This window comes from Drosophila yakuba, chromosome 2L (genome assembly GCF_016746365.2).
Source record: "Drosophila yakuba strain Tai18E2 chromosome 2L, Prin_Dyak_Tai18E2_2.1, whole genome shotgun sequence".
NCBI classification, from domain to species: domain Eukaryota; kingdom Metazoa; phylum Arthropoda; class Insecta; order Diptera; family Drosophilidae; genus Drosophila; species Drosophila yakuba.
In genome coordinates this window covers 9,578,510-9,599,290 of record NC_052527.2, presented here as the reverse complement: position 1 = coordinate 9,599,290, position 20,781 = coordinate 9,578,510, and the positions used below count along the sequence as shown (strand labels likewise).

Sequence of the window (20,781 nt, the reverse complement as noted above, 5' to 3'; positions counted from 1 at the left end):
ACTTCTAGGCACTAATGTAAATGTGTTATTATTATCTGAGATGGATTAAGAGTGGTGTTATTCATGAGTTTCTGGTTATATTTAAGCTTATTGAAGTCTGTAAATATTGCACACATACTGCACTCTTTAATTAAGATATTTATTATTACCAAAGGTATAATTTAATAAATAATACATAGAACTCCAAATTATATTTACAGTACTATACATTACTCCAATGATATAAACTATCAAAAGCTAATAAATATTAATGATAATGACGAACTACAACTTTTAAGCATACGACGCAGTAGCTTTGTAAATTGAGCCGCTGACTCGATGGACTCTGATTTTCGTAGGGAACAGCCTAAAACCAATAATGTTAACGCATAAACGAGCAGCAGCTGATTGGAAATCGGCCCCAACTGCAGTTATCGATAGCCAAGGCAGCGTTGTTGTCCAATCAGAAAAAGTGTAGGCGCAGCGGAATAGCATAAATATAATTCGAGAGATGTAAGTTACCCATCAGTTGGGCAGATACAAATCAATCTTGGCGGCAATACCAAAAATAGGCTACATTTTCCCCTAATCCCCGCTACGATTACTCATTTCCAGCAATGTTGAGACCGCGCAGCGTAGAACAGAGATAACAAATCCCACAAGCAAGAAGAAGACCTGCCAAAAAAGAGCCAGCGGATTAATAACATTATAGCACCTGAGCGTACAGAACACCCCAACGAAATGTCGCGCAAAATGGCCAAGTTCTACAAGTTGGACATCAACCGCACCGAGTGGGAGATCCCGGAGACATACCAGAACCTGCAACCAGTGGGTCAGGGTGCCTACGGCCAGGTCTGCAAGGCCGTGGTCCGCGGAACCAGCACGAAGGTGGCCATCAAGAAGCTGGCCAGGCCCTTCCAGTCGGCGGTCCATGCGAAGCGTACCTACCGGGAACTGCGACTGCTGAAGCACATGGACCACGAGAACGTCATTGGGCTGCTGGATGTCTTTCATCCAGGACAGCCCGCCGATTCTCTGGATCAGTTCCAGCAGGTGTACATGGTGACCCACTTAATGGACGCCGATCTGAACAACATAATTCGCACGCAAAAGCTGTCCGATGATCATGTCCAGTTTCTGGTCTACCAAATCCTGCGCGGTCTTAAGTATATCCACAGCGCTGGGGTCATCCACCGCGATCTGAAGCCCTCGAACATTGCGGTGAACGAGGACTGTGAGCTTCGCATCCTAGACTTTGGTTTGGCACGTCCCGCAGAAAGCGAGATGACCGGGTACGTGGCTACGCGATGGTACCGGGCACCTGAGATCATGCTCAACTGGATGCACTATAACCAGACGGTGGACATCTGGTCGGTGGGCTGCATCATGGCCGAGCTGTTAACTGGACGCACCCTGTTCCCTGGAACCGATCACATCCATCAGCTTAACCTCATCATGGAAGTGCTGGGCACGCCAGCTGATGAGTTTATGAGCCGCATTTCCTCGGAGAGCGCTCGGAACTACATCCGTTCACTACCGGTAATGCCGCGCCGCAATTTCCGCGACATCTTCCGCGGTGCTAACCCGCTGGCCATCGATTTGCTGGAGAAGATGTTGGAACTAGACGCCGACAAGCGCATTACCGCCGAACAGGCGCTGGCTCATCCGTACATGGAGAAGTATCACGATCCAACCGATGAGCAGACCGCCGCGCTTTACGACCAGAGCTTCGAGGAGAACGAGCTGCCGGTGGAGAAGTGGCGGGAGATGGTCTTTAGCGAGGTAACGGCCTTCAAGCCCACAGCCGCTTTCGCAGAGCTCCTGCCCAAGGAGCAGTAATCCCGGCCGCTGCCCCTGTCCGTTCAATGATGCTATATACAATTAGAACAGTCTTTTTTACACCTAGTTCAAGCGTATGCGCTCAGTCGTGATTTCTCTATTCGTCGAGTGTAAACAATCGGGGATATTTATTCTAGAGCGATTTATATTTAGAAACTCTTCAGTGGCTGGATTTAAACAATTTGTTTTAACCACAAACGTAAGGTGAAATTGTATTTTCGAACCTCCGATTTGCATTCGATGAATACAGAAATAGCGGTTGAACTAGGTACATGCCTATAATGTAGCGATTCGGAATTCTTTCCAAAAATCAATCAGAGTCACAGCCTTAATGTCCAGTTCAACTTTAGATTTGGTGTCGGTTTTAACACGCAGTTCTTGTGAATAATCCTGTAAATGTGAGTGTACATGTACATCGTAGTTCGTAAGCGAACGCATCTCGCGGCCAGTAACTATAAAAAAGAGCACTAGTGTCTACGTTGAATCCAAATAAATGTGCTATGTATTTTAAAAGAGGAGATCCTCTAGATACCGCTCGAATTCCTGCTCTCTGGAGGCCTGCTCATGGCTAAGCTCCGGTTGTTGTAACCAAATCTGATCCTCTGCCGTGGTATCTTCTTTTTGGGTTGTAGCCTCTTTGCTGGCTTCTGGCTGGGGCTGGGATGCCGGTTCAACAGTTTCCTCCTCATCTTCGCCAGAACTTTCTTGATCAATGTCAAGCTTTCGACGCTTACGTTTTTTCTCAGCGCGCCGTTCCTCCTTTTCCCTACGTCGCTGCTTCTTGCACTCCCGCTTCTTGGTGCGGTAGTTCAGCTGATCCGTGTGGGTGGGACAAAGCCGCACCTATGGAACTCGAGTTAGTGACACAATCGCGGAAAACCATTTGGAACCCACCTTGACCAGTGCATTTAGGGGCTCGCCCTTTTCGATATACTTAAAGTTGACCTCCCAGCTGCGCAGATTATCCCGCTCTCCGCAATGCCGGCTCCCGCACTGGAACTGCCCTGTTCCGGTGACCACCTCCTGCTCTGTTCGCCAGCGCAGTGCTATCTTGTTCTCCTTGTAGCGGGACAGATCCGCGATGCAGTACTCTTTGAATAGCTTCCTGTAGTATCGCAGGGCCAAGCGCTGCTCCCAGCTCAGGGTGTCGGTATCCAACTCGTCATCCTCCCACAGGAAGCGGTGATTCTCCCGGATTACATCGATATCCCGCTTGTGGCGACGGGATTCCGCCTCCGCCGGCGAGTTGAGAACGTAATTATTGAGAATATAGTTGTGTCGCTCCTTGGCACTCAGGTTGTTCAGATTCACTGGGAATAATTGCGAGCCACTCATTATTGTTGTTTTTAATAAACAGATTCCGATTTCAAGACAATGCTTATCGATATATCGAAAACTGTGCTGCTGCTCTGGCTATTTTTACGCTATACTTAAAAGTGCGATGTTAGTATGGATTGGGGAGAATTTTAAAAACAAAAAAATGCCAATTTTATTCACAAACTAAAATTTTTTCAACTGAATATACTTACCTAATTTCAGTATATATATTTGCTAATTAAACGTATAACACTTATAGAGCATCTCTGATGAACAAAAAGGGGTGCAGAAATAATCTTTTTCAATACATATAAATTTGATAAATGCACTCAATCTGCCAGTTCAAAATGCAAGCTGCCAGTGTAGAATGCAGTTGGACTCATTGCATTGGCCTCCTTTGTGTGCAAATATTATAGAGGGGAACTTCAGCGGGTGTGGTGCTAGCAAAATTTCGATAAGTTTTGCCACCACTCATTTAGCTGACAACAATCGACGTTGACGCCTCGTTACAACAATAAAGGGGAAAAAAACAAAGTAAAAGTTGGGGAAAGTAGCTGTTAATCAAAAAATGGCTGGCACTTTCCGCCCGCTGTTCTTTGTCTTTCTGCGGAAGAACCTGCTCTACTTGCAATGCAACTTGCTGTCCCTGCTCATAATCTGCTCTGGATTTGCCGGAGTCCTTACCGCGTACCTGCACTGGTCCATAAAGCCCGTGCAGCACCAAATGCTGGAGTTTGAGGCTAAAAATGAGGTAAGTTCAAATGTTACAATGCCCTGGAGGTACGTATATATAAATAATCGTAAGTGCAAAAAAACACGCACATAGTATATATTTGTAATAATACTGTTATCTGCTTTTTATATACATATGACTGTGTATGACTGTGAATACAAACCCGTGACCACAACCCTAATCTCATTACTTTTATAGATGGTACTCAAAGAAACCTTTTTCCCCGGCAATGAGCTGGACTACATTTACTACGCACCCAATTCCGCCGATGTGGAGGACATTATGGACTTCCTGCGGGTGGATCTGGCAATTATACCAGAACGTAAGATTAATATATTTAATATAATTGGCGATGTACAATCTTTTCTATAATATGTTCTGAACATTTATAACTAATATTTCATCGCGCAGGACTTCGGGCCCACAACGACAGTTTCGAGATGCAGCTGGAAATGGAGCAGCAGTGCCGTGGGAGCTGCTTCGCTATAAACTTTCAACAGGTACCAAATCGTGGCTCTGGCGGAAAGTTGCGTTACAGCCTCAGCTCGAATCAGATGCGTCTTTCGCCCAGAAAGCGCTTTGTGAACGATGAGGAGATTAATCACCAGAAAGGTGCGTTTTAAAATTGTCCCTTGTTCCCGTTTAACGAACCCGCACATTGGTTTTTGTTTTTCAGATGATGACGATTATATTCGTGCCGGTTTCCTGACCTTGCAACACATACTGGACAAACAATATATGAAATACCAGGAGCTGGGGAAAAACTTTGAGGTGCTAGTCAGCTCGATGCCCAACCTAGAGGTCATTAGCATGGATAGCCATCGTTTGACATATTTCGGAACACTGTGCAGCATCTTATTCAATGTTGTTTTACTGAGCACCTTTGTTGTGCCCTTTGTAGAGGAGAAGCAGAACGGATTGAAGGAATTTCTTAACCTGGTCACGCCCATGAGTTTTCTCAACGGCCTCACCTTCTTTCTTATTCGCTTCGTGTGCTACACTGTGCTAATCATCTTCGTCCTGGTCGTTGCTTATTTATACAAGGCACTGGGATTGATTTGCTTCGCATACGTGGTGGTTTTGTTTCTGCTTTACATTTTGTCTACCATGTCGTACGCATATTTGATATCCGTTTGCTTCCATTCAGGTAAATATTTACTTTGATATCTTCACCAAAGTTTAACAAAATCTTACGTTACTTGCAGTTTTCTATGCGAAAATTGGTGGCCTGGTAATGTTGATCATTCCCTATGTGTTCTCTTTTGTTCGAAGCTGGGCCACATCGCTGGCCTTCGTGTTCTTTAGCACGAATACCTTCCTGGAAGGATTGGATATTTTTCAGACATTTTCAAATAAGCGTAAGATTTTAAATTGATTGTTAAAAGCTTTACATTTAAATTTCTACACTGTATTTTCTTGTAGATCGTGAGTTCGGTGCTGCGGATCTCTTTCGTGAAATCAAATACGATTCTCCGCGGATGTTTTGGGTCTATGCTGTGCTAGTTTTTCAATCCTTTTTGTATGCTCTGCTTTACCTATACTTGGGTTGTGTTTTTCCCGGTCCTGGTGGACTAAAGCGTCCGATTTTCTTTTTCCTAGATGTAAGTACAATTCACTAAATACGCACCAATAATTCATAATGTCGGTGTCGGGTTGAATTCGGCTTTCGGTACGTGTATCCTATTTTCTGTATCATGGAATAATTAATTTCGTTTATCGGCAACATTTTTATACCCTACCTTTTCTCGATAGGAACCGAAATTCAATTCGTATGATTATATATTCGTTCATTATAATCGCGAAAAAGATCGGCTGCAGTAAGATTGCTTATTTTTTTCGGGTAAATTCTTTTCGAGATCGGTAAAATTGTTATCTTTTTCAGTTTCGTTGTCGGTTACGGTCGCAGGAATCGGTTAAAATCGGGTGTGCCACGGTTTCGTTTACGGCTTAAATGACGTATGTTCTTTTCAAATGTTGTTTACCAATTTATAATCTTAATTCTGAATCACAGCCGAAGACTTACAAGAAGCGACAACGCAACGAATACACGACGGCACCCCGTGGCACCCAAGCCATCATAATCACCGAGCTGTGCAAGAAGTTCCAGACAAGCAAGCGCGAGACGCTAATCTCTGACAACTTAAATATGACGATCAACAACAAGGAGATTACTGTTCTGCTGGGCCACAATGGTGCTGGAAAAACTACCATGATGAACATGATAATGGGTAGGGAAAAACTCAAATCGCTTCCTTGACCAACGAATGCTGACGTGCTTTCTCTTTTAGGATTGGTACCAAAGGATTCGGGAAAAATAATTGTGTGCAGTGAGCGCGATGTGGCCTCATATCGCCACCTGATTGGATTCTGTCCGCAGCACAGCGTTTTCATGAGTTACATGACCTGTCACCAGCACTTGGAGTTCTTTGCCCAGTTGCGCGGAGCTCGCCGTTGTGATGCACGCGATTGGGCAGATGAGAAGCTTAAGAAGCTGGGACTGGGTGATAAGCGCGACGAATTCGGCAAGAATTTGTCTGGAGGCATGAAGAGGCGGCTTTCACTGGGTATCGCCATTGCCGGAAACACCAAGTAAACTTAAGAACCATTTTACTTTGAGATATGCGGTTTAAAACTCTCTGTTTAATCTCGCAGAATCGTCATCCTTGACGAACCCTCATCGGGATTGGACATTAACTCGCGTCGTGAACTGTGGGACATTCTACTGAATCTACGCAAGGAGAAGGCCATTCTGGTCACTACGCACTACATGGAGGAGGCCGAAGTCCTTGGGGATACCATCTGCATATTGGCCAATGGCAAACTGCAAAGCAACGGAAGTCCTTTGCAATTAAAGCGCAAATCAGGTATTGGTTACCGCCTAAAATTGGAGGTCAACGATTTTACATTACGTGAAGCCGAAATAATGGAAATAATCCATAACTTTGTCCCCACGGCCAGAGTTTTGGTAAGTTACTGAATAGATTCAATTTAGCTTGGCCATTTATATAACATCCTTTAAACGTTGAACAGAATGTAGTGAAGCCAACTGTGTACATCTGCCTACCGTATGCCTATAAAAATTGTTTCGCACAAATGCTCTATAAGCTGGAGACGAAATCAAATGAGCTGGGCATAAATACAATTTCTATGACGGACACCTCCCTGGAAGATGTTTTTCTAAGGTATGCATTGGAAGATACATCGCTGCCAGTTTTTGTTTCAATATCTTCTGTGGGGTTTCAGATGCGCAGGCGAGCAGGATCAAGTGGACACTCCGGATGGTTCCCGCAATGATGCGCCGCTACTGACACCCTACAAAAAACTTTCCAGTCGTCCAGACCAACCCAGTCTTTTCCAACTCTGGATGGCTGTGTTTTACAAGAAGTGGACCTTTATCTCCAATGAATGGTTATATTCACTGATAATGGTAAGCCATTACCTAGTCCTACAAGCTTGTAGGACTTTGCTCTGTTCTATAAACGGCGATAACAAGAATGTGTGCTTGCCCCTTGTCCTCCCTTCTCGCCAGCTGTGCATTCCCTTTGTTTGCGTGTTCGGGGCTATACTGGTGATGCACGCCATGTCCATAGTGGAGAACGAGGAGGCTCTGCCCCTGAAACTCAGACAGATGGGCAGCGGCGTTATTTACATCCACAACCCAACGGGCCATCATGCCCAGGTGGAGCAGCAGCTGCGTCAACAGATTGAGCTGAGCGGAATCGCAGTGAAAACAATGCAGCTGCGTGGGAGCAATGATGTGAAAAATGGTGAGTAATCGACGTTGTGCTGAACATTTTAATGGCTTTATTGATTCGTGTGTTCTTTAGAATCCCTTGACTTACAACGCGACAACTTGGCTGATTTCTTGGAACAGGTGATTGGCATCATTGACATGTACGGAGGTGGGCGTGGCACCTCCGATACGCCCACCATTGAGATCTTCTATTCAGGCAATCGCTACCACAGCTCTGTGGAATTAATCAACATGGTGGACTCTGCAATGCTGAAGCTAGAGCGTCCAGATTCGGGCATTGATACAACTTACGTGCCTATTCGTCGATTTGTTAGCGACATCAGTCCATCCCGCCTGGAATACTATGCGGTCATTGTGTCGGTGGGCATGTTCTTCTTCATGTTCTATTTCATCTCCTTGCCGTTTCGGGAGTACGCCAATGGATTCAGACAGCTGCAGACCATGTCGCGATTTACTTACTGGATTGCGCATTTTACTTTTGATGTTCTGCTCCTAATCTTCGTCTGCGTCGCACTGTTCAATCTGCAATACTTGGTGATGCCCTCGGAGCTATACACAATGGCGCAGCTCAAAGTCATCGTGCTTAGCATCTTTTTCTACGGCTGCAGCTACTTACCCATTCTATACGCCCTGGGGAACAACTTCAAGTCCATATCCACGATATCTACTTATTTGCTTCTAATGCTGATTGTGTCTGGTAATATTATTTGCATTTATTAGCAGTGACAACTATTGTAAAAACTATGAAAAACTTTATTTTTTAGCTATTGCCCCACTTATCACCTCCAACAATGCGGCGGCCATGAAACTGCATGAGACCAAGATCGCCTTCCTCTGCTTTCTACCGGACTTCAATCTCAATCACCAATTGCGCATCATCAATGAAAACTTTATAACCCGACGACGTTCGGGTCTTATAAAGGGTCTTATCTGCGAGGACACCTTCTTTGCCTATGCCACCGCCGTGTGTGTCCTGGTAATGGCATTCTTTACCATAGTCCTGGAACACAAGTATTTGCGCAGACGAATTCATAATAGCATCTGGAAATGGACATTCCCACAAAAGAAATATAATTCGACGGGCACCATTCCTAGTACTTCAGTTTCGGAAATCGATGATTGTGCAAAGGAGGAAAAGCGTGTTAACGATCTGATAAAAGACTTATCATCGATGACGGATAAACCTCCATTGATAGTGCACAATCTTCGCAAGCGATACCGTGATAAGTTGGCTGTGGACGGAGTGAGTTTTGCGACTGCTCCAGGAGAGTGCTTTGGTCTTTTGGGTGTAAACGGAGCGGGTAAGACAAGCACTTTCCAGATGATAGCGGCGAATTTGCCACTAGATGGTGGCAGTATCCGCATCAATGGCATAGAAATTCGCCAGGATGAGGTTGCATATCGGCATTCCTTTGGCTACTGCCCTCAGTACGATGCGCTGAATAAATTCATGACCGCTGAGCAGTGCCTGCACTACATGGCATTGCTGAGGGGCTTGAGCAGCCGCAGCGAGGGACCAAACAGCGTCAAGGAGCACGTGAAGTACTGGCTGGACAAGATGCATTTGATCAAATATCAAAACGTGCAGGTGCGCCACTATTCGGGTGGCACAAAGCGCAAGCTTCTGGCGGCAATGGCCATGATCGGTGCTCCCACACTGGTCCTTCTGGACGAACCTACCACCGGCGTAGATCCCATCTCGAGACGATTTCTTTGGCAGTGCATCAAGGACTTTCAGGGAAAGGACCGAACTGTGGTGCTTACCTCGCATAGGTAAACCAAAACCCCTAATGTCTTTTCTAATAGGATTAAAAAAAGTGCACATTCTGCTTTACAGCATGGACGAGTGTGAAGAGCTCTGTAATCGCTTGGCCATCATGGCGCACGGAAAGTTCAAGTGCCTGAACAATATCTGCGCCCTAAAGCGATTAAGCGGCTTCACGATAAAACTGAAAATGAAGGAGGACACAGAAACCGAGGTGAATGTGTCCACGATCACTGGCACCTTAAAATCGCAGTTTGCTAATCTGGAACTGCGCGAAAGCCATGCCGGCACCCTCACCTACTTTGTAAGCACGCAGGAGAGCGTGGTCCTCTGGTCGAATGTTTTCAAAATAGCGGACGACTATCTGGGCGATCGCTTAAGCGATCTCGTAGCCGACTATTCGGTGAACGAGTGCACCCTGGAGGATATTTTTCTCAAGTTTGATAGGGAGGCGAAATCACAATCGGCGTCACGTCAAACATCCGTACAACGAAGTCCGGAAAGTAGCTACGTTTAGGCCTGAAAGGCGGGGTATCGGAGTATCAGTTAGGATGAGCACAAGACTGCCGTCGTGGGGATCGGGCACACATCTTCCGCGGCACCATCTATCTATCATCTGTACAAATTCATCTAATCACGTCTCGATTTAGTATTCCATACAACTATGAATCTCTCAACCTATGTATATTGCTCTAATCCTCTCGGCGACGGTCTATTGGGCTCTAAGCAGTCGGCGGGATTCTTCTACTTAACGTATAAAAAGACTAATTAAAACAAAGATACACATCCACTTTGTGAGCATGTAAAACTAACATCCCAACAAAACTATGTGTAAATAATAAAACAAACAAAAGATATATAATATATAATGTGCAATGTTTATGGGCTGGACTATGGTAAAACAATCACGATTCAAAAGAAGCAGTCGAAAACTCAGTTTAAATGTTTTTTTTTTAATTTAAAATTACGCGCCTAGTATTTATAATAATACTAAAGGGCGCTACACACGATCTACATAAGGAATTTAACGATTCATTAAAAATTGAAAGAAATATATATCACTTAATATCTTTGCAGTTTATATAGTTAGTTTGACTATTTGAATAAATTAATTTGCTTAAAAATAAACACAAATCGCAGTCAACACAAGCGTTAATCTAAATGTTAATCCTTTACTGAATCTCCCAGTTGGCCACACTAATTTAGCGTTATTTACAAAATATTCATTCCTTGTCGTTAATCTATTGTTTATGCCGACTATGTCGCGTAGTAAGATATGGAAGTTCTACGACAAGCTGGATCGGAATTCCGCCCAGTGCCAGCTCTGCGAGAAGGTCATCAAGACATGCGGCAACACGTCCAACCTGATGAAGCACATGAAGACCCATCCGCAAATGTAGAGAAGGTCCTGAATTTTAAAAATCTCTTTTTATATTTCCAACTTTCTTATGCAGAGACCTTTTCGACGATGATACGGTGGTGGAGCGGGGCATTTACAAGCGGCGGGAGCAGGATGACAAGCTGAGGTTTCGAAAGGTGCTGCCCATCAAGGAAGAGAGCTCTGATTTTCACTGCGAGCTGTTGTTCAAGGCGGCCAAGGATGCAGGCAGCATTATCGAGCAGGATGATCAGGGAATGACCAAGGCGGCTGCAGAGGATCACATCTCCATGCAGAGCGTCGGATACGCGTGGGTCACACCGGAAGCCACAGATTCCCGAACAGAGACGGTTGGTGGCGAGGATATCATCGAATTCGAGCCCAAGGAGGAGCTCGAAGAGCCAGAGAAAAACCCACTTCATCAAATTCAGGCTGTACAATTCGCCGGTCTTGAGTAAGTTTTTAGGTACATTTGTGTTGGTCAAAGAATTATTTTCCAAAAAACCAATTGTTTTAGACAGTTTCATTAGTAAATCTAGTAAATTTCTGATGCCTTGCTGATAGCAATAATAGCAATCTAATCTATTTTCCCAGCAACTTAAAAATGGGAGAACCTTTGTCAAGCCGGAGTTCGTTTCACCAAGACGTGGCCTTCTTCGTCTGCCGTGACCGCCAGCCATTGCAAATTGTGCAGGGCGAGGGATTTAAGCACCTATTAAAAGTACTGTGTCCCATCTACGAGCCACCAAGTGCGGCGGAACTGGAGGCCATTATCAACAGGGAATCAGAAATGCGCAGGTCCAAGCTACGCCAGCAGTTGGCCGCCATTCCTACACTCAGCCTTAGTTGCTCGGTGCACACGAAGGCGGAGAGTCAAAGCTGGATGGAGCTGGTTGCCCACTTTCACGAGGGACGGCAACGAATTTCCCGAACTCTTTCTGTGATGCGCGTTCCCGATCTTTTCACCTCCAACGAAATAGTGGAACGCATGGAGCAAGTGTGTCAGCGCTTTGACATACCAAAGTCAAAGATCTGCTGCGTAACGACAAGGAGCAGTCAACTGCTGGAGGACGCGGTGGCCACGTTCTTGGGCGCTTCTCATCATGTTCCTTGCTTCGCTGACCATTTGAATTCTCTTTTAGAGGCGGTGGTTCAGCGGCCAGAGATCTGTGATTTGCGCGATAGGGTGCGTCCCTATGTGCAGTCGACCGTGGAAATGGATGGTCACAGCTTGCAGATAAATCCCCAATTAAACTCTATACACCGTCCCATTAGTACGTACGATATGCTAGATTTGTACCTGAAACACACTCTCGTTCAAGATCCGCTTCTGCTTTCGCGGGCGGAGGTAGATTTGTGTCAGCAATTGCTGGACGTGCTTAGACCGTTGACCAGTTCCATGCGTGAGCTAACTCGAGCCCCGTATCCGGCGGCCAGCACGGCCCTGCCCATTGCCCAAACTTTGATCAACGAACTGAAGCAGGAAAAGAGTGCGGAACATAAGGTCGCCAGGGAACTACGCTTGTTCATTGTTCAGCAGCTGGAGGAGAACTTCGAAAGCATGGAGCGCAATTTGCACCTGGCCATGGCAAGTCTGCTGGACCCACGATTTCGGAATATACCCTTCCAGAGTGGCGCCCTGGTGGCCCAATACATGACTCAACTGTATGACATGATGCAGGCGTATCTGGACAGCGGGGAGTCAGCTGCTGTTAAGGATCCGGAGGACCGTGACCACTACGATATCTGGGCGGCCTTTAAATCATTTTCGCATGAGAAGCAAAGACTTGTCAACGGGAGCAGCGGTGCGGATGCGGACGATGAGATATCCAGATACTTTTGTGCCGGCATGAGCACCCTGCGAGCGGATCCCTTTGAGATTTGGGAGGAACTAGCAAAAGCTCATCCCTTCCTGCACAGCGAAGCACAAAGGTACCTACACATTCCGGCAACCGCTGAGCCGGCGGATCGACTCTTCACGGCCGACGGAGCGGCGGTAACGGCCCAGTACGCCGCACTGATCGAAAACAACATGGAAAACGTGCTGTTCATGGCGGATGTTCCAACGAAGGAGTGGCAGTTATAGCATTGACAATGGGCTAGTCAATGACACCAAAGTTGAGCACAGTGTTCTTTGTTCTTTTATTAATTAGAATTAGATTCGTTATTAAAATCAGTTTACATTTAAGGGAATTTTCCAACTTTTTAAAATACATTTCTTAACTCTCTCAAGAGTTAAGAAACCATTTTTGTATTAAATAATCCTGAAAAAGAAACTAGTAATATAATAAAAAAAATTTATTAATTAAATTGAAAGTACTATTTTTACAAATATCTACACTTCTAATTTATTATATTAAATATAAATTGTATCTATTTATTTTATTACCCATTTTATTTGATTTGTTATCACAAAAAGCCGTTGCGAATTCAAATAAAAGTGATACCAGCCAATTAGCAAAAAATACCAGATGCCATAGAATACCAGACAGTACCCAACACTGCCGACAGCTCAGTAATTTTCGCTTTCACGGTCACACTTCTGATGACGTTTTTTCGTATTTTGAAGCGAATTTAAATGTGGAAAAACGTAAAGATTTGCAACATGCAAACAGCCACGACACGCTAAAAACTCACCGAGTGCCTCCAGACAACAATCCAACCGAGAGGAGCACTCCGCACAGCTGGCGGAGCACCCAGAAGGCAGCAGCGAAAGTTGCGTGGCTGTCGTTTCCGGAAGCGGTGGGCAGAGGGAAATCGGAAGCAGGTGGCGGAGGAGGAGGGAAAGAGGCATAAAAACCCACCCAGCGAAGGCGACCTTGGGAGTGGCAGCGGCCCAATATGCACAACAACTCCACAAAGACCAAGGAAATGTTCATCGTGCGTGCTCTAGAGAAGATCCTTGCCGACAAGGACATACGGCGCTCCCATCACTCGCAGCTGAAAAAGTCCTGCGACTCGGCGCTCGAGCAGATCAAGGCGGAGCTAATCAGTGCCGGCCAGATCGCGGAGGGCAACGAGCTACCCTGCGCCGCACTCCCGCTGCCCAAGAATGATGCAGCGAGCATCATAAATGCGGAGACCTACTTTCTCCCCTTTGAGCTCGCATGCAAGAGCCGCTCGCCAAGGATCGTGGTCACCGCTCTGGACTGCCTGCAGAAGCTCATTGCCTATGGCCATTTGACGGGGTCTATTCAGGACTCGGCCAATCCCGGCCACCTGCTTATCGACCGTATCGTTGTGACCATATATGGCTGCTTCAGTGGTCCCCAGACCGACGAGGGCGTTCAGCTGCAGATAATAAAGGCTCTGCTGACGGTGGTCACCTCGCAGCATGTGGAAATCCACGAATTCACGCTCCTCCAAGCTGTGCGCACCTGCTACGACATCTATTTGTCCAGCAAGAACCTGGTCAACCAGACGACAGCCCGCGCCACGCTCACCCAAATGTTGAACGTGATATTTGCCCGCATGGAGAACCAGGTGTACGAGCTACCACCTCCCAATTCCAATCCCATCAACGGCAGCATCCACTCAGAGGATTGCAATGGCTCTGGAGAGGAGTCGCTGGGGGATTCCGACGAAGTCATTGCCTCGGAACTGCTGGCGGAGATCATATCAGGTGCGTGGCACTCGGTGGTGAAAGTGTGATAAACAGATGTTTCTTGATAAACGATAATGATGTATACTATTTTGTTAAACTCAACATGATTTACCAATTTTAAGTCCCCATTTTCGAGAAACGTGTTTAGGATCATAAAATTGTTCTTATCGAAAGGGAAAATTTGTATGAATCATTACAGTAATTTTCACGATAAGGTGCAATATAAAAATCCACTCCTCCAAATTGTCGAATTATTATTGCGCAATAATAATGACAGTTTTGTTTTTCAGCTGCCTACAATGAGGCCATGAAGGATCAGGAATCAGTCGGGGAGCCAGAGCCAACAGTTAATGGAAACGACTACTCCTCGCACTCGGATCACGACAGTGTAGAGCTGCACAGCGAGAACGATGCGGTGGTAACTGCTAAATTCACGCACATCCTGCAGAAAGATGCGTTTCTCGTGTTCCGGGCGCTGTGCAAGCTATCGATGAAGCCCTTGCCGGAGGGTCATCCAGATCCGAAATCGCACGAGCTGCGTTCCAAGGTGCTGTCATTGCATCTGCTGCTGCTCATCCTCCAGAATGCCGGACCCGTCTTCCGCTCCAACGAGATGTTCATCATGGCCATTAAGCAGTACCTTTGCGTGGCCTTGTCCAACAACGGAGTCAGTCTGGTGCCGGAGGTCTTCGAGCTGTCGCTCTCGATCTTCGTGGCTCTACTCTCGAACTTCAAGGTGCATCTTAAGCGGCAGATAGAGGTGTTCTTCAAGGAAATCTTCCTCAACATTCTTGAGGCGAACTCGAGCAGCTTCGAGCACAAATGGATGGTAATCCAAGCGCTGACACGGATTTGCGCTGACGCTCAGTCCGTAGTGGATATCTATGTAAACTACGACTGCGACTTTTCGGCTGCAAACCTTTTTGAGAGGTTAGTCAACGATCTTTCGAAAATTGCCCAGGGGCGTCAGGCTCTCGAGCTGGGCGCCAATCCGATGCAAGAGAAGTCGATGCGCATTCGCGGCCTCGAGTGTCTAGTCTCCATTCTGAAGTGCATGGTAGAGTGGAGTAAGGACTTGTATGTGAACCCAAACATGCCGGTTCCACCTATGCAAGTCCAGTCGCCGACAAGCACAGAGCAAGATCAGGCGGACACAACTATCCAAACCATACACAGCGGCTCCAGTCATAGTTTGAACTCCAATCAGGAGCAACTGCAGGATCTTCCCGAGGCATTGGAGGAGCGCAAGATGCGCAAGGAAGTGATGGAAACGGGCATCGAGTTATTCAATCGCAAGCCTCAGAAAGGAGTGCAATTCTTGCAGGAGAAGCAGCTGCTGGGTGCCACATGCCAGGACATTGCCAGATGGCTGCATGAGGACGAACGACTGGACAAGACAGTTATTGGAAATTACCTTGGCGAGAATGATGACCACTCCAAGGAGGTGATGTGTGCTTACATCGATGCTTTTGACTTCCGCCAACTGGAGGTGGTGGCCGCCTTGAGAATTCTCCTCGAGGAGTTCCGCCTGCCAGGAGAAGCACAGAAGATCGATCGACTGATGGAGAAGTTTGCCAGTAGATACTGTGAGTGCAATCCGCAGAACCAGCTATTCCAAAGCGCAGACACCGTCTACGTGCTGGCATTTAGCATCATCATGCTGACCACGGATCTTCATTCGCCGCAGGTCAAGCACAAGATGACCAAGGAGCAGTATATTAAAATGAACCGCGGCATCAGCGACAGCAAGTCTGATTTGCCCGAGGAGTACTTGTCCTCCATTTACGACGAGATTTCCGAACACGAAATTAAGATGAAAAACAACTCCGGGATGCTTCAACAGCCGAAACCCACTGGAAAGCAAGCCTTCATCACAGAGAAGCGCAGAAAGCTGTTGTGGAACATGGAGATGGAGGTCATCTCGCTGACGGCCACCAATCTAATGCAGTCAGTTTCGCACGTCAAGTCACCCTTCACCTCAGCGAAACACTTGGAGCATGTCCGTCCCATGTTCAAAATGGCTTGGACACCATTTTTGGCCGCTTTCTCGGTGGGCCTCCAGGATTGCGACGATCCAGAGATTGCTACACTCTGCTTGGATGGAATCCGTTGCGCTATTCGAATCGCATGCATCTTCCACATGTCCCTGGAGCGAGATGCCTATGTACAAGCCTTGGCCAGGTTTACTCTTCTTAATGCCAACTCGCCCATTAACGAGATGAAGGCCAAGAATATCGACACCATCAAGACGCTTATAATGGTGGCCCACACGGATGGCAATTATCTGGGCAGCAGCTGGCTGGATATAGTGAAGTGCATTAGCCAGCTTGAGCTGGCACAACTGATCGGCACTGGTGTGCGGCCCCAGTTCCTTTCTGGGGCGCAGACCACGCTCAAGGACTCGCTTAATCCAAGCGTGAAAGAGCACATCGGCGAGACGAGCAGCCAGAGTGTGGTGGTCGCTGTCGATCGTATTTTTACCGGCTCAATGCGACTAGATGGTGATGCTATTGTGGACTTCGTGAAGGCGCTGTGCCAGGTGTCTGTGGATGAGCTTCAGCAGCAGCAACCGAGGATGTTCTCCTTGCAAAAAATAGTGGAAATCAGTTACTACAACATGGAGCGTATTCGTCTGCAGTGGTCGCGTATTTGGCAAGTTTTGGGTGAGCACTTCAATGCCGTTGGCTGCAATAGCAATGAGGAAATCTCGTTCTTCGCCCTGGACTCACTGCGTCAGTTGTCGATGAAGTTCATGGAGAAGGGCGAGTTCAGTAACTTCCGCTTTCAAAAGGATTTCCTGCGTCCCTTTGAGCACATCATGAAGAAAAACGCATCGCCAGCAATACGAGATATGGTGGTGCGCTGCATCGCACAAATGGTAAACTCACAGGCGCATAACATCCGTTCCGGCTGGAAGAATATCTTCAGCATTTTCCACCTGGCGGCGGGAGACCACGAGGAGCCGATTGTCGAGCTCGCCTTTCAGACGACGGGCAAGATCATCGGTGATCTGTATAAGCGTCAGTTCGCCATCATGGTGGACTCGTTCCAGGACGCGGTCAAGTGCCTGTCAGAGTTCGCCACCGCCAGATTCCCGGATACCAGCATGGAGGCCATACGCCTGGTGCGTACCTGCGCGCAGTGCGTCCACGAGGCACCACAACTATTTGCGGAGCATGCCGGCATGGAGAACGACGCCTCGGTGGCCGAGGAGGATCGTGTCTGGGTGCGCGGCTGGTTCCCAATGCTGTTCTCGCTTTCCTGCGTGGTCAATCGCTGCAAATTGGACGTGCGTACTCGCGCCTTAACCGTGCTCTTTGAGATTGTGAAGACGTATGGCGAGAGCTTCAAACCAAATTGGTGGAAGGATCTCTTCAATGTGATCTTCCGCATCTTCGACAACATGAAGTTGCCGGAGCACGTCACCGAGAAATCCGAATGGATGACCACCACCTGCAACCATGCCTTGTACGCTATCATTGATGTCTTCACGCAGTATTTTGATGTTCTTGGACATTTGCTGCTGGAGGAGCTCTTCGCCCAGCTGCATTGGTGTGTTCAGCAGAGCAACGAGCAGTTGGCGCGGTCTGGCACCAATTGCCTTGAGAACCTTGTCATTTCGAATGGATTCAAGTTTAACGAGTCCACCTGGGACAAGACGTGTCAGTGCATACTGGACATCTTCAACGCCACTTTGCCGCAGGATCTGCTCAGTTGGCGGCCGAAAGCACATTCCAGTAACAATATACCCCAGGAGCACAACCACTTCGAGGCGCTGCATATCCGTTGCGTAGTCCAGCTGGAACTGATACAGACCATGGACAACATTGTCTTTTTCCCGGCCACATCGCGAAAGGAAGACGCCGAAACGCTGGCCCAGGCGGCGGCAGACTTAACAGGCGGCAGAAGCGGATCGCAGTCCCAGCTGCTGGAGTGCCAGCGGGAGGAGCAGGGCATGTACGGCTATCTGAGAACCCGCCAGTTGTTCACCCTGGCCGACTGTCTGATGCAGTCGCACCGATTTGCCAAACGCTTCAACGCCGATCACGACCAACGCAGCTTGCTGTGGCGAGCGGGATTTAAGGGATCTGTTAAGCCGAATCTGCTGAAGCAGGAGACCTCGTCACTGGCCTGCGTCCTGCGCATCTTCTTCAAGATGTACGGCGATGAGAACAGACGCAGCGATTGGCCCGGCATCGAGCAGGAGCTGGTGCAGGTCTGCAAGGAGGCACTGGGCTACTATTTGAGTCTGCAGAGCGAGGCTCATCGAGATGCGTGGACTTCGCTCCTGCTGCTCATCCTGACGCGCCTGCTCAAGATGTCCGATGCAAGGGTGAGTTGATTTTATCAATATATAACTTCGTTTCCGTTAGCAATAAAACGTGTATTTCTTCTCCCAGTTCGCCACCCACGTTTCCAACTACTACAGCCTGCTGTGCGAGATGATGTGCTTCGACCTCAAGCCCGAACTGAGAAGTGTCCTTAGGCGTGTGTTCATGCGCATCGGTCCAGTATTCAATATAATGAGCGTTAAATAGTCACGGAGGAGCCTCAGCCACCTGGCTAGCTGACTCGGCCATGTTAATAGATCGATCCTCCCAACTCCCCTCAAATCGTAGTTCATAGTGCACCCTCTGGTTCCCTCGGCTTTGTTGTTATGTTGGCACTTAATCATGCATACGAGTACATATATTTTTATTATATTTATAAACAATACATAGGCAGAATGTAATGTTTATTAGGTTTAGCGAGAAATGTTGTTGTTTTATATATACGAGTATACATACCCAAGGGTATGCTATGTAAGGCTTTAATGTGTGCGTGTGTATAGTTTCCTTCAGTTACGAATTTGGATTTTGTTTCCCCGGTGTAACCACACTTTAACATTCACCCACTATCGATTAGTGTGTAGCGTAAATACGGATTAAACCAGCATTGTGTGCCGCCTGTATATTGCTAGTGTTAATTTAAATCAAAATCTATATAAATATATATTTCAAATATACAATATAAATCTATTACCAATGCGAGTTGCGATCCATTGATTTAATAGCTGGTGGGATCGCCATTTCCATTTGATTCCCCTGTTCCATATTAAGATCAAGTTGAAGGTTGCAGGTATGTGATCTGGTTAAATGCTGTCCATCTATAGCTCCAGCCATATAATAAAAAATATTTGTGCTCGGCTCGCACGTTCGCCAATTTATATTTTAATTCAAATATATCGCGCGCTTTCCCATTTGCCCAATAATCTACAAAACACCAAGTTAAGTGTTTTGGACTGGGTGCTCGTTCTTGTGCAGTCACATCTTTCCAGTCTTCTGGGGCACAGATTTATGGCGTTTTTATTATGCCCACAATATGTGCGACGAATTTATTTAAATTTCGAGATTTTATTGGCTGGATTTCGGCAGAAAAAGTGGAAACTGCTGAGGCAGATCATCTTTTTATCGAAGAGTCCGCAGATTATTTTGATTAAATGAATTCTGTAAGTAATAAAAAGAAATGCACGACTCTTGTGCTGATTTGCTCACCTAACTTATTTTTAAAGACAGTTGGCTAATTCTAATATGTGATATATTTTCAAAGAGAGCTTTGTAACTACGTTCCGAATACCTGTCAAGGATTTTCCAGACACCTCTTATAAGGACCTCAGGCAGCGGACCCCTTTTTCCAATGATTTTCACAGCACGGAATGGGTTTAAGCCATGTTTGAATTGGAAAGGCTATTGGGGATATTCCAAGCCGGGCTTATCGTTTTGTTTTTGCCAAAATTCGTACCTCAGTCGGTGTCCACATGACATGGAGTGATATTTTTCGTGCTGCTTTATTTGTTTGCCGGTTAAATAAATCGATTAACACGCACCGAGTGCTAACCGACCAAAACTGAGATGATCGGGTAGGATTCAATGGGGCGTTGTGTGGAAACGGTGACTGATACTCGTACGTATTAATGTGTGATCTCGAAATTCTGAGCCCTATGCTAATAGATCTAGTTAATATGTCAATTCCAGTGGAAACTTAATCACGCTCTCGCTTTCAGAATTCGATTTGCGAAGTATCACATTGGTAGCTGCTAATTGGAGGCGCTTACGTGCAGAGGAAGCTAATATTTTGCCCACAGAAAGTATCTTTATATCTTTACCCCTTCATGTGCCAAAAATCCCAACCGAATCCCAGTTGAGCCACCACAAACTGGAGTTCAAGATCTTTGACTAACCACGCATCTCGATGCTTTATAGGGTCCATAAAAAGAGAATTATAATGCTCAACTGCGGCTGACAAAACAGAATTAAAAGAAATCCTTAGCCACGCGTGTTACTAGCCCAGAAATAATTATAATTGCCAAATAAACACGATGCGATTGTGCAAGAAATAAAGATGGCAAACAGAGCTACATATATTCTGGACC

At 46.5% G+C, this 20,781-nt stretch overlaps 5 protein-coding genes across 5 annotated transcripts; 4 read left to right on the top strand and 1 right to left on the bottom strand.

Moving 5' to 3' along the window:
* Nucleotides 1-376: 376 nt before the first annotated feature.
* LOC6527543 (mitogen-activated protein kinase p38b) lies at nucleotides 377-2,331 on the top strand. Its single transcript, XM_002088597.3, has 2 exons — nucleotides 377-492; nucleotides 595-2,331. The coding sequence occupies exon 2, from the start codon at nucleotides 721-723 to the stop codon at nucleotides 1,816-1,818; it is 1,098 nt and encodes a 365-aa protein (XP_002088633.1). The 5' UTR covers nucleotides 377-492; nucleotides 595-720; the 3' UTR covers nucleotides 1,819-2,331.
* LOC6527544 (protein FRA10AC1 homolog) lies at nucleotides 1,946-3,198 on the bottom strand. The gene is made up of 2 exons (XM_002088598.3): nucleotides 2,713-3,198; nucleotides 1,946-2,661 (listed from the first exon to the last, which is right to left on the bottom strand). The coding sequence occupies exons 1-2, from the start codon at nucleotides 3,151-3,153 to the stop codon at nucleotides 2,326-2,328; spliced, it is 777 nt and encodes a 258-aa protein (XP_002088634.1). The 5' UTR covers nucleotides 3,154-3,198; the 3' UTR covers nucleotides 1,946-2,325.
* Nucleotides 3,199-3,490: 292 nt separating this feature from the next.
* On the top strand, nucleotides 3,491-10,251 carry LOC6527545 (phospholipid-transporting ATPase ABCA3). The gene is made up of 15 exons (XM_002088599.4): nucleotides 3,491-3,886; nucleotides 4,067-4,190; nucleotides 4,280-4,480; nucleotides 4,545-5,015; nucleotides 5,074-5,226; nucleotides 5,291-5,469; nucleotides 5,880-6,096; nucleotides 6,157-6,457; nucleotides 6,521-6,833; nucleotides 6,899-7,050; nucleotides 7,112-7,295; nucleotides 7,398-7,635; nucleotides 7,696-8,319; nucleotides 8,387-9,395; nucleotides 9,460-10,251. The coding sequence occupies exons 1-15, from the start codon at nucleotides 3,704-3,706 to the stop codon at nucleotides 9,902-9,904; spliced, it is 4,794 nt and encodes a 1,597-aa protein (XP_002088635.1). The 5' UTR covers nucleotides 3,491-3,703; the 3' UTR covers nucleotides 9,905-10,251.
* Nucleotides 10,252-10,566: 315 nt separating this feature from the next.
* LOC6527546 (E3 SUMO-protein ligase ZBED1) lies at nucleotides 10,567-12,953 on the top strand. Its single transcript, XM_002088600.3, has 3 exons — nucleotides 10,567-10,783; nucleotides 10,842-11,219; nucleotides 11,360-12,953. Exons 1-3 carry the CDS (start codon nucleotides 10,638-10,640, stop codon nucleotides 12,849-12,851), a joined length of 2,016 nt encoding a protein of 671 aa, XP_002088636.2. The 5' UTR covers nucleotides 10,567-10,637; the 3' UTR covers nucleotides 12,852-12,953.
* Nucleotides 12,954-13,280: 327 nt separating this feature from the next.
* LOC6527547 (brefeldin A-inhibited guanine nucleotide-exchange protein 1) lies at nucleotides 13,281-19,387 on the top strand. Its single transcript, XM_002088601.4, has 3 exons — nucleotides 13,281-14,387; nucleotides 14,660-18,702; nucleotides 18,770-19,387. The coding sequence occupies exons 1-3, from the start codon at nucleotides 13,607-13,609 to the stop codon at nucleotides 18,905-18,907; spliced, it is 4,962 nt and encodes a 1,653-aa protein (XP_002088637.1). The 5' UTR covers nucleotides 13,281-13,606; the 3' UTR covers nucleotides 18,908-19,387.
* Nucleotides 19,388-20,781: the final 1,394 nt, after the last annotated feature.

What these genes read in the sequence shown, in the direction of transcription:
- LOC6527546 (XM_002088600.3), top strand. Translation starts at nt 10,638, where the DNA reads ATGCCGACTATGTCGCGTAGTAAGATATGGAAGTTCTACGACAAGCTG. An exon ending in ATGAAGACCCATCCGCAAAT is followed by an intron (nt 10,784 to 10,841) that starts GTAGAGAAGGTC and finishes TTTCTTATGCAG; the next exon opens with AGACCTTTTCGACGATGATA. An exon ending in GTACAATTCGCCGGTCTTGA is followed by an intron (nt 11,220 to 11,359) that starts GTAAGTTTTTAG and finishes CTATTTTCCCAG; the next exon opens with CAACTTAAAAATGGGAGAAC.
- LOC6527544 (XM_002088598.3), bottom strand. Translation starts at nt 3,153, where the DNA reads ATGAGTGGCTCGCAATTATTCCCAGTGAATCTGAACAACCTGAGTGCC. An exon ending in CCCTAAATGCACTGGTCAAG is followed by an intron (nt 2,662 to 2,712) that starts GTGGGTTCCAAA and finishes CGAGTTCCATAG; the next exon opens with GTGCGGCTTTGTCCCACCCA.
- LOC6527545 (XM_002088599.4), top strand. Translation starts at nt 3,704, where the DNA reads ATGGCTGGCACTTTCCGCCCGCTGTTCTTTGTCTTTCTGCGGAAGAAC. An exon ending in ATCCGTTTGCTTCCATTCAG is followed by an intron (nt 5,016 to 5,073) that starts GTAAATATTTAC and finishes CGTTACTTGCAG; the next exon opens with TTTTCTATGCGAAAATTGGT. An exon ending in TCAGACATTTTCAAATAAGC is followed by an intron (nt 5,227 to 5,290) that starts GTAAGATTTTAA and finishes ATTTTCTTGTAG; the next exon opens with ATCGTGAGTTCGGTGCTGCG.
- LOC6527547 (XM_002088601.4), top strand. Translation starts at nt 13,607, where the DNA reads ATGCACAACAACTCCACAAAGACCAAGGAAATGTTCATCGTGCGTGCT. An exon ending in GCTGGCGGAGATCATATCAG is followed by an intron (nt 14,388 to 14,659) that starts GTGCGTGGCACT and finishes TTTGTTTTTCAG; the next exon opens with CTGCCTACAATGAGGCCATG. An exon ending in TCAAGATGTCCGATGCAAGG is followed by an intron (nt 18,703 to 18,769) that starts GTGAGTTGATTT and finishes TTCTTCTCCCAG; the next exon opens with TTCGCCACCCACGTTTCCAA.
- LOC6527543 (XM_002088597.3), top strand. Translation starts at nt 721, where the DNA reads ATGTCGCGCAAAATGGCCAAGTTCTACAAGTTGGACATCAACCGCACC.